Source organism: Oryctolagus cuniculus, chromosome 13 (genome assembly GCF_964237555.1).
Source record: "Oryctolagus cuniculus chromosome 13, mOryCun1.1, whole genome shotgun sequence".
In the NCBI taxonomy this organism is placed as follows: domain Eukaryota; kingdom Metazoa; phylum Chordata; class Mammalia; order Lagomorpha; family Leporidae; genus Oryctolagus; species Oryctolagus cuniculus.
Window position 1 is genome coordinate 831,685 of NC_091444.1, and position 11,317 is coordinate 843,001.

At 64.4% G+C, this 11,317-nt stretch overlaps 2 protein-coding genes across 6 annotated transcripts in view; both read left to right on the forward strand.

Annotated features, from left to right (window-relative positions):
- Positions 1–819: 819 nt before the first annotated feature.
- Positions 820–4,269, forward strand: LOC127489470 (transmembrane epididymal protein 1A). Its single transcript, XM_051840975.2, has one exon. It carries the CDS (start codon positions 2,282–2,284, stop codon positions 3,155–3,157), a length of 876 nt encoding a protein of 291 aa, XP_051696935.1. The 5' UTR covers positions 820–2,281; the 3' UTR covers positions 3,158–4,269.
- Positions 4,270–7,973: 3,704 nt separating this feature from the next.
- RGSL1 (regulator of G protein signaling like 1) overlaps positions 7,974–11,317 on the forward strand; it is a 52,755-nt gene continuing 49,411 nt past the window's right edge. For all 5 annotated transcript variants that reach the window (XM_070056225.1, XM_070056226.1, XM_070056227.1 and 2 more), the window contains exons 1-2: positions 7,974–8,040; positions 9,619–9,701. In XM_070056225.1, the coding sequence (XP_069912326.1) occupies positions 8,028–8,040; positions 9,619–9,701 (96 nt within the window). In that variant the 5' untranslated portion in view covers positions 7,974–8,027. The remainder of the gene's footprint in view (positions 8,041–9,618; positions 9,702–11,317) is intronic.

Consider the following 11,317-nt stretch of genomic DNA (forward strand, 5'->3'; position numbering starts at 1 on the left):
AGGCGGGTGGGCAGTGCAGGCTCTGCCTTGCCTTCCGCGCCAGGTGAGGAGGGGAAGCTGCTGCTGGCCGCTGGGCGGTGCTGTGGTCGGACCCAAGCCTGGAGGAGACCAGCTGGGTGTGGGCTTGAAAATGGGCTTCGGGGAGTGCGGGAGGAAGTGGGGCGGTTAGGGGACGGCGACCCCAACAGGAGCTGCGGCCGGTGCTGAGGGAGCTCACGTCGGGTGGCTCTGTCCTCTTCTGGAGGTGGCTTCAGGGGCCAGCACGCTGCGGAGGGCCGAGCGAGGGCAAAGCCGACGCTGAGGTTCCCGGGAGCGGGAGAGCTGAGCTCGCACTTCTCCGAGACGGCCGACCGCGAGCCGCTGGGGCCTCACCGGTGTGGCCTGCCTTTCTCTCAGGTGCAATGGCAGCTGGCACAGGGCGGGGCCGGGCTCAGTGTGGCTGCAGGAGTGGGATCTGCACTCTGCCCACGAGTCACCGCTGAGCCTGCCCCAGGCACAGGGGCTGCCCGGGCGGTACGACCAGGGCCAGATGCCTGCCCTGGCGGGGAGCCCCAGGCTCAGGGGACCAGAATCCTGCATCGCAGAAGTTGTGCACCTTCTCCGTGTCCCAGAGATATTGCTAAACAGGAAGCCTTGGAAACAGCCAGGAGCGGAGCTGGGCGGTGTCCACTCCTGGGCCAGACGGAGATGAGAGGGGCCCTGCAGACTCTCCTCCAGCATGGTTTCCCGGGGTGGAGAGTATGTTATTTATTTAAAATTTTTATTTATTAGAAAGGTAGAGTGACAGAGAGACAGGTAGTGACTAGAGGTTTTCCATCCAGTGGCTCACTCCCCAAATGGCTGCCACAGCTGGGGCTGGGCCAGGCCAAAACCAGGGGCCAGGAAATCAACCCTGGTCTCCCACGTGGGTGGAAGGAGCCCAAATTCTTGGGGCACCTTATACTGCGTTCCCTGACGCAATGGCAGGAAGCTGGATTAGAAGCAGAGCAGCTGGGACTTGACCGAACATCGGTGTTGCAAGTGGCAGCTTAACCCTCTGCATCCCGATGCCGGCCACAGGGGTGGGGGTCTTCATGGTGTCTCTGGGTCTCACTGTGACCCGGAGGGCTGCTCTCACTGTGCTACAGGGCCGGGCACGCTGGGTTCCACACTGGGTGAGGTCCAGCAAAGAGTTCTGTGGTGTTCATGGGTTTTGAATGTCCTGAAACATTCACATAAGTTAGGACAAGAAGAAACAAATAATTATTTGCTAGATCCACTCTGCACTTGACACTTTACAACGCTCCTGTCGGTGTGGCTTACTGTGCGCTTAGTAGTCATTCGTTTAAATCCAAGCCACGCTGCACCGAGCCCCACTCAGAATTCCCTCCAAACGGACGCAGCCTGGGTGCAGGCTGGGAGCAGCCAGTCCCCGCCGGGGGTGCTTGGGGCCGAGTAGCCCATGCCACATAAGGGACACAGATGCTGGCCAGGCATGGCGTGAAGCCCACTCCCCAGGGCAGGCACCCGGCTGGGGCCCCAGCGGGACCCCATCTCCGACGTGGCCTCCTTCAAGTAGGAGTCGTGTTTGTTGTACGACCCCGCCCCAGGCTTTGTCACACAAGAACGACTTGCTGGTGACTGCCTTTCAGAATGCCATCCAGTTCTGGCCGCGGCTCCGGGACAGGCCAGGTCGAGGTAGTGGGACAGTCGGTGGCACTCGCTGGCCTGCGCATGACCGTGGCCGAGTGCCATTTCACTCTGTCAACCCCATGTGGCTCGTATGGCCGGGCTAACAGGAAGCTCCGAGGGGGTCCGAGTTCCCTAGCCTGCGAGTCGATGCCCTCTTTCGTCTTGGTGCCGAGGGGCTGGACATGAGTGTAGCTGGAGGGGGCGAGGGCCCTTGGGGCTCTGTTGGCACCAGAAATGCAGCCTTGGCTTAGGCCAGCTGCCACTGCTTTTCATTTCGAATAAACCTGCGGAACCTGGAATGGAACAGCAAGGCCACCAGCCCTTGCCACAGGTGGAAAATCAGGGTTTCTAGCGGCAAGCGGTGCGGAGGGGTCGGCGGGCGGGGATGTCCTCCTTCATTGTCAACGGTCAGCTGGGCATCAGTGAACCAGAGCAAGGGCAGGAAGGAAGCCAGCCTCCCACCTGCCCGTCTCCCTCGGGATGAGGCTGCCGTGGGCCGCGCAGAGGACATAAGTGCAGGCCCCTGCGCCCTGGAGCCTGGCGCGGCCCTGGGCATCCGGCCACTGCCGAGCTTCTCGCTCTTGCCCCCGGTGAGAGCTGCCTGGGACCCATGGGCGGCTTCGAAGGCCACCTGTACCCGGGGCTGTCCTTCTTCCTGTACGGGCTCCACCAGGCACGGCTGGTCTCCAGGGCGCTGCTGTGTGACTCCCTGGCCCAGTACCCGCAGCGTGGCACCCAGGGCCGGGGGGCATGGGCAGGGCTGCGGCGCGCGTGCAGTGTGGGCTCACTGAAGATTCTGAGTGCCTGCATCCTCGTGGCCCAGGAGGTGCACAGCATCCCCAGGCAGTTCGTGCTGCTGACCAGGATGTACCACGAGCGAAGCTTCATGTACCGCAAGCAGTGGCAGCACGTCACCCTCTACGCCTCCTTCCTCCTGAGTGGCTGCGTGGACGTGGCCAGCCAGCACCTGCTGCCGCGCAGGTGCGCCGGGCTGGAGCAGGCGGCCCAGGCCCTGAGCATGTCCATCTTCCTGCCCCTGATGCTGTCACACATGCAGGACACGGAGGGCGTGGAGCTGCGGTCCCACGTGCTGCTCACACAGACCATGCTCCTGCTCACCCTGGTGCTTACCGCAGAGCTGTGGGCCCCCGACGAGCCGCGGCTGTGGGTGCTGAAGGCCTTCCTGTCCACCGTCACGGGCTCCTGGCTGATACAGATGGGCTTCATGCTGTACAGGCCCATCTCGGGCTACAAGTGGATGGACGACGACCAGAGTGACCTCGCCTTCGTCACCACCTCCTTCTGCTGCCACGTGATCTTGGCGGCCGCCCTCATGCTCTGGATCCACGGCTGCTCTTGGGTGTGGTACTGCCACGTCTCTGCCAGCGCCTGGCACCCCAGGGCCCCTGCGGCTCCGGGTGGGTCAGCTGCCTTCCCCGAGTGCCCCACTGGGGGCCCCTGTGGCTCTTCCCGGTTCTGTCTGTGAGCAGCGTGGGGAAGACCCTGAAGGAATCAGAGTGGCGTCGGCCCCAGGCCTTACCCTCCCCCTGCAGCCCCCCAGGCCTGCGCCTTCGCCTCCACACCGCCCCCCGCCCCGAATGTTGGAATAAACAGCTGCCCCCTGCTCTGTCCGCCTGACACTCACCCCCATCCCGCGCACAGAGCAGCGGCTCACCTGGACCCCATGTGGCCTGCTTCTTCCCCCACACTGGGCCAGGGAGGGCGATTGGGGAGTGATCGCAAACCAGGGGTGGCTGGACGCTTAGCCACAGCTGAGGGTCAATGGGAGGAACTGGGAGCACTGGAGCTAAATTACTGGGCACCAAGCCCTGTCCAGCTTCCCTCGCCCAGGCCTGGCTCAGACGCCTCATTAGGACAGAGCCGGGAGGGGCCTGGGCCGTCATCACCCTCTCGCTTCCTTTCACCTTCTACCAGTGTGACAGGCCGTCCTGGCCTGTGCTTTGTTGCAAGTTCATGGTGGCAGGCGAGTTGCTGCTGCCCAGGGCTGTGGCCTCTGCACCTGGGGCTCGGGCAGTCTCGGGTCCTGCAGAGGGGAGGTGCTTGCCTGGCGTTTAGATGGGGCCCAGGCAGGGCCAGCGTGCAGGGTGCCTGTGCCGTGTCTCCGGCTCCTGCGCCCCTGCCTCGGTGGGGACGTGGGGCAGGCAGCAGCAATGCTGTCCGCTGGAGGCGGGCGAGGCCCCTGGCATGGAAGTGAGCCGAGCCTTGGGCACAGTCCAGCATCCACGCCTCTGCCTATCTGGGTGTTCCCAGCTGTAGTCTCGGGTGTCATCTGTTTCCTCCACACAATCCTGCAGCTCATCCTCCTCTGGCCCGGCTGGACGCGAGCATCCTGCTCGCCCCTGCACTCTGTCCGTGTACAAAGCACAACCAGCCGTGTTTCCCTCTGCTCTCCTCTTTGGATGTTAAGCTGTGTCATGTGCAATTTTTAGGCCTGAAAGTTGATTTTTATTTTTGCTATTACAATCAGACCTCATCGCAAGGCAAATCTTTGGCCAAACAAGAGAAGGGAGGCGTGCGTGCGGGTTGAGAGCAAAGCCCGCCAGGGCATTAAGATGCCCTCCCCTGCAGATCCGAGCACCGACAGCGCTCCCAGCCCCACACGGGCCCTCAGGCCTGTGCTGTCGTGAGCACTTTTGAAGTCTGCTGAGGACGAACGAACTCGCCTCTTGTCGCAAGTACTGTGTCTCACAACACTTTACTGGGCAAAACCATAACATGACCAAGGGGCCTGTTGAATGCTGGTTGGGGGGGTGGGACCTACTGGGGGCACCAAGGCCCCAGCTTACGGCCAATACAACCACGCAATGCAATCTTAGCCACTCTGGGAAGCGAAACCAACCGCAGACAGATTTCCAGGGGGAAAACTAATTGAGAGCCAATTTGGGGGAGAAAGGTGTTGTCTTGATCTCGTCCACCAGGGGGCAACATCTCCCCATGACCCTGCAGAGGGCAGTGTCCACTGGGTGTGGAGTCCTCGGTTCCCAAGAGAGGGAAGACCAAGGAGAGGGTGGGGGAACGGCAAACGAGCGTGGTCCAGGCATCTGGTGAGCGTCAGGTGGGCCTGTTTCCGTGGAACTTGGATGTGTGGTCACGAGCGAGCAGGCTTCAGTTGATGAGACAGAGACGTGCGTGTGCCTCAAAACCTCCCGGCCCCTCTGTCTACCACCCTTTCCATTTGTGTGAGCCTGGGGCGGGACGGGGAGGGGGGCTGCGTCCCACCGTGGCAGCGCAGAACGGACGCTGGCCCTGGTCCTGCTGCCGCTGCCTGAGGGGGCTCCTGGCAGGGGAGGAGGGCACAGTGGGGCAGCCGCAGACGCTGCAGCCGGTGGGTGTGGTCACGGAGACGGCGGCTCTGCCAGTGTGGACATCGGGAGGGCTGGGCCCTCAGCTGCTTAACTGTGTGGACAGGCTCTGTGGGGTGGGGGGGGGTCGCAGACGTCTGGGGCGGCGTCTGCGGGGTGGGACCCCGTGGCCCAGTGCAGGGCTCCTGAGCAGGGGCCTGATTCGCGCTTCCCGGGGGAGAGCCAGGCCCCGGTGGCACCGGCAGCCCCGAGGCACACTGGAGGCTCCTTCTCAGGGAGCAGCAGGCTGCGTTCTTGCAGGATCTTCCCGGGACGGGCCCGCCTCCGGAGAAGCCCAGCCTGGTCGCTGTGCCCGGCCTGGTCTAACCACAGCCCACAGCCGGCAGACACCAGGGCCGAGGTGGGCATGCAGGTCCAACTCAAGAACCAGCGCCGCCCGTGTCTGCCTGCGGGTGGCGGCCCTCGGACCAGCACCCAGCGCGGCCTTCTTCAGCAGGGGTTGCGGCTCTGTCTCCCTGGCTCGGTGTGGACAGCCCTTCCCGAAGAGGCAGGGCCATTCTAGAACCAACCGGAACTCTCAGGAAGTGTGCGGCCCGCGCTGGCAGATGAGCGCGGTGACTGGTAAGAGCAGGAGGAAGAGGCGCCGTGGCCTCGGCTCCCCGGGGCGCACTCAGCCTGCAGGCATGCAGGACAGCCTCCTGCGCTGGCCTCAGCTTTCACACGGCCCTGGCCTCACCACGCACGCGGCGTGACGGGAGCTCCACGGTCACAGCTGCTCCTCCCCGACACCTTCCCCACGAGCCAGGCCGCTCATGTCCGCTCCCCCCGCCACAAGCCATACTGCCCCTCCTCACAGCCTGCGAGCCCACCCCACAGGCCACGCTGCCCCTCACAGCCCGGGAGGCCCACCTCCCTGCCCCCCCCACAGGCCACGCTGCCCCTCCCCACAGCCTGGGAGCCCCCCCCCACAGGCCACACTGCCCCTCCTCACAGCCTGGGAGCCCACCCCCCTGCCCCCCCCCCCAGGCCACGCTGCCCCTCACAGCCCGGGAGGCCCACCTCCCTGCCCCCCCCCCAGGCCACACTGTCCCTCCCCACAGCCTGGGAGCCTCGATGGCTAAGTGACAGGTGCATAGGGCGTGGCCTTTGTCCTCAGAGCTTCCCCCGGGATGAGCAGAGAGGATCCGGGTCTGATGAGAAGCCACGTGCCCTTCAGAGCATGCCGTTCGGGGCTCTCAGGCTGTGGGTGAAGAACTAAAGTGACTCCACTTTAAAACAATAAAAAGCAGCCTCCATTTCCATGGCAGACCCGAGTCCTTGTAAAAGCAGCATTCAGGCGTTCCAGAGGTATCAAAGCTCACCAGGGACAGCTAGCTCGGTAGGCCAAGGACAGCACAGCAGAGATCGCTAAACAAAGTAACTCCCTGCGCCCAAGTGCCCAGAGCGCCTGCTGTAACTCCCTGCGCCCAGAGCTCCCGTGCTGTGAGCCCCCGCTGTGACTCCCTGCGACCAAAACTTCCTGCCGTGAGCCCCCGCTGTGACTCCCTGCGCCCAGAGCTCCCGTGCCGTGAGCCCCCCTGTGACTCCCTGCGACCAAAACTTCCTGCCGTGAGCCCCCGCTGTGGCTCCCTGCACCCAGAGCTCCCGTGCTGTGAGCCCCCCTGTGACTCCCTGCGCCAGAGCTCCCGTGCTGTGAGCCCCCCTGTGACTCCCTGTGCCCAAGTGCCCAGAGCTCCCGTGCTGTGAGCCCCCCTGTGACTCCCTGCGCCCAGAGCTCCCGTGCCGTGAGCCCCCGCTGAGACTCCCTGCACCCAGAACTCCCGTGCCGTGAGCCCCCGCTGTGACTCCCTGCGCCCAGAGCTCCCGTGCCGTGAGCGCCCCCTGTGACTCCCTGTGCCCAGAGCTCCCGTGCCGTGAGCCCCCGCTGTGACTCCTGTGCCCAGAGCTCCCGTGCCGTGAGCCCCCGCTGTGACTCCTGTGCCCAGAGCTCCCGTGCCGTGAGCCCCCGCTGTGACTCCCTGCGCCCAGAGCTCCCGTGCCGTGAGCCCCCGCTGTGACTCCCTGCGCCCAGAGCTCCCGTGCCGTGAGCCCCCCTGTGACTCCCTGTGCCCAGAACTCCCATGCCGTGAGCCCCCGCTGTGACTCCCTGTGCCCAGAACTCCCGTGCCGTGAGCCCCCCTGTGACTCCCTGTGCCCAGAACTCCCGTGCCGTGAGCCCCCCTGTGACTCCCTGTGCCCAGAGCTCCCGTGCCGTGAGCCCCCGCTGTGACTCCCTGTGCCCAGAACTCCCATGCCGTGAGCCCCCGCTGTGACTCCTGTGCCCAGAGCTCCCGTGCCGTGAGCCCCCCTGTGACTCCCTGTGCCCAGAGCTCCCGTGCTGTGAGCCCCCGCTGTGACTCCCTGCACCCAGAGCTCCCGTGCCGTGAGCCCCCGCTGTGACTCCCTGTGCCCAGAGCTCCCGTGCTTATGTAACTCTTCCTGCAGATGTAGCCTTTTTTTCCTTTAAAAAACTCTCCCAAACAAAGACCGGGGCCTCGCTCCTTCCTCCGCTGCGCCGGTTGGTTGGATGGGGTCCCTGTCGCGGCTTGTACTCCCGAATAAACCTTGCTTTTGCACTTCGGTGTGATCGACTCTCTGGGGGTCTCTAACGATCTGGGCACAACAACTATTTTTTGGTGCCCAACGTGGGTTCTGGTGACGCCACGAGTGCGGCCTTGCTCATTCACAGGCCCCGCGGGCGCTGTGTGAAGCCATGCAGAAGCTGCCTCGGGCAGAGAGCAAGGAGACTGGGGCCGGATTTCCAGAGTCTGGCACCAGGCACGGGACCATGGGCACCGCCTAGGAGCGGGGGAGCCAGAAGTTCAGGGGCCGGGAGCCACGTGGGACAGACTTACCCTTGGCAGGGGGCCGCCCAGAAGTGAGGGGCCATGTGGCGGAATCTGGACCCTCGGGGCGTGGCTGTGTGGTCACAAGGGCCGGGTTCTGTGAGCCGGGGCTCCGTGGCCCTGGCCAGTCAGTGCCGGGGGCCTCACCATGAGCCACGCAGGTGAGTGTCTTCCCTCACGCTCCCTCCTCCTGACCTGCTGCCCCCTGCCCTCAGGATGGGACGGCCTCATTGAGGAGGGGGTCCCCAGTCAGAGGGGGCCTCGGGTCCCGTGGGCTGGACGACCCGCAGGACGATGCTGGTGGGGTCGGGGGTCCAGTCCTGCTGTTCTGGTGTGGAGTGAGTGCTGTGTGAAGACAGAGCAGGAGCGAGGTGTGGGGCGGAGGGGAAGGGGCCGGCCGAGCGGGGCCCGCAGCCACGGGAGCCTTCCCACGCTCAGGGTCTCGTGAGAGACGAGCTGGCCCCGGCCGGGCTCCAGGAGCAACTGAGCGGCGAGTGCCCACGGGGCTGCCGGCCGTCTCTGGAGGGGACTCAGAGCCGGGTCCAGCGGGGGCGTCAGTGTCACAGCTGCGTTAACCACTCACGCCCCGCGGGCCGACTCGACCATCCTGAGCTCGCCACGCGCCTTGGTCGACCAGTTCTTGCTGGACGCCCAGGAATTTGTGAAGTAGGCAGTGCGGGAGCCAGAGCACACAGAGCCTCGGACGCTAGGAGACCAGGTCCTGAGGACTCCGACCACAGTGACCGGACGGACTGGAGGACAGTCGGGGGTGCAGCCAGGGACACTGCTTCAGGACAAGCAGCACGGGGGAGAGCGGGGCTGCAGGGATGAGGCAGACGGGCGGGCGGCGCGCAGCGGGGGCTCCGTGGAGGGGCAGGGAGGGGGGAGGGGAAGGAGAGCGAGAACGGGGGAGAGAGAGAAGAGGGAGAGAGAAACAGAGGCAGAGGCTTGGTTTTCTGGTTGGTGTAGTGAGTGAGTGCTGGTTCCAGTGACAGAGCTGGGGACAGGAACAGCAGCGTGTGGGAGGCCTGGGCATGGTGAGCACGCGGGCACAGCAAGGCCGAGGGCCGTGTCAGGGAGACAGACGGCCCATGGTGCCCATACCCAGAGCCAATGGCGTCTACACCCGGAGCCAGGGGGGCTGTCTGCCCTGAAACACAGTTCCGGAAGCATCCCGTGGATGTCCCACGTGGCAGCTCGGCACAAAGCCCGACGTTCCCACCAGCCCAGGACGGCACCTGGTATTGCCAGGAAGGGTGACGGAGCCATTGCTTGGCTTCCTGTACTGTGGACCCCTGCCCCTGCCCCGCGGCACCCAGCCCTTCCATCCGCTGTCCTGGTCAGACTGGAGTGAGCTTGTTCCACGGCCCAGGCAGCAACCCCAGCCCACACTGAAGTCCAACGGGAATCCTGCAAACTCCTGTCCTCGGCTTCAGAAAAGCGACTGCGTACTTCAAGCAGGGTGCGCAGGAGGGCCCCCAGAGCCACGCCCCTGCAGGCCGCTGACCCTGCGAGGCTGGGCTGGGGTGTGGCCCCACTGGCCCCACTGCAGAAGTGTGGCCGTGTGAGGACCAGCCAGGCTGCAACAGCCAGCAGCTCCGCCCCTTTCAGAGGCCCCGGCCCGGGTGACCAGCCTGCTCCTGATGGGCGGGCCAGGTGGGCCGGGGTGGGCGCAGGGGAGGGGTGGTGGGCCGGCCAGGGCGGAGCCAGCAGCCCAGCTTTGCCTTGTCCCCACACAGAGCTCATCGGGTCTACAAACCTCATCATTCTGCTGGAGGATGAGACTTTTGCCGATTTTTTCAACACATTCCTTTCCCTGCCGGTGAGCTCGTGGCTTCATCTAGACGTTCGTGTAACCGCCGAACACGCAAACCACCGACCTGGCACTCACTTCTGGCTTAGCAGTTACTTTATTTTCACGAAATTCCATATGAAAAACTCTTCCAATCTCAGCAAATAAACGTGAGCCAGAATACCACTGATACGCCCAGGACTCCCGCTGTCCAACATGGATTCCTAACTCTCCCGCCTCCTCCACTGCCTGCCCAGAAGTCATTCCCCTCACCAATGCTGGATCCGAGAGCAGGCCTGACTGCGCCTGGCACCCACAGCCCACACCCTACCCACAGTGCACCTGGAACCCACACTCCACACCCCTACCCAGAGTGCACCTGGCACCCAGTCCACCCCTACCCAGAGTGCACCTGGCACCCACACTCCACACCCCTACCCACAGTGCACCTGGCACCCACAGCCCACACCCTACCCAGAGTGCACCTGGCACCCAGTCCACCCCTACCCAGAGTGCACCTGGCACCCACACTCCACACCCCTACCCACAGTGCACCTGGCACCCACAGCCCACACCCTACCCAGAGTGCACCTGGCACCCAGTCCACCCCTACCCAGAGTGCACCTGGCACCCAGTCCACCCCTACCCACAGTGCACCTGGCACCCAGTTCACCCCTACCCAGAGTGCACCTGGCACCCACACTCCACACCCCTACCCAGAGTGCACCTGGCACCCAGTCCACCCCTACCCAGAGTGCACCTGGCACCCACACTCCACACCCCTACCCAGAGTGCACCTGGCACCCAGTCCACCCCTACCCAGAGTGCACCTGGCACCCACACTCCACACCCCTACCCACAGTGCACCTGGCACCCACAGCCCACACCCTACCCAGAGTGCACCTGGCACCCACAGCCCACACCCTACCCAGAGTGCACCTGGCACCCACACTCCACACCCCTACCCAGAGTGCACCTGGCACCCACACTCCACACCCCTACCCAGAGTGCACCTGGCACCCACACTCCACACCCCTACCCAGAGTGCACCTGGCACCCACACTCCACACCCCTACCCAGAGTGCACCTGGCACCCACACCCTACCCAGAGGGCACCCTGGCACCCACACCCCACACCCTACCCAGAGTGCACCTGGCACCCACACCCATTCCCAAATGCACCCACACACTAAGAGAGAGGATATGAGGAGAGGAGGTGAGGAGAAGAGGAGGTGAGGAGAGGAGGAGGTGAGGAGAGGAGGAGATAAGGGGGGAAGAGGAGAGGATGAGGTTGAGGAGAGGAGGAGGAGAGGAGGTGAGGAGATGAGGAGGTGAGGAGAGCAGGAGGTGAGGAGAGGAGGAGGTGAGGAGATGAGGAGGTGAGAAGAGCAGGAGGTGAGGAGATGAGGAGGTGAGGAGAGGAGGAACTAAGGGGGGAAGAGGAGAGGAGGAGGAGAGGAGGAGGTGAGGAGAGGAGGAGGTGAGAAGAGGAGGAGGTAAGGAGGTGAGGAGAGGAGGAGCTAAGGGGGGAAGAGGAGAGGAGGAGGAGAGGAGGAGGAGAGGAGATGAGGAGGTGAGAAGAGGAGGAGGTGAGGAGGTGAGGAGAGGAGGAGCTAAGGGGGGAAGAGGGAGAGGAGGAGGAGAGG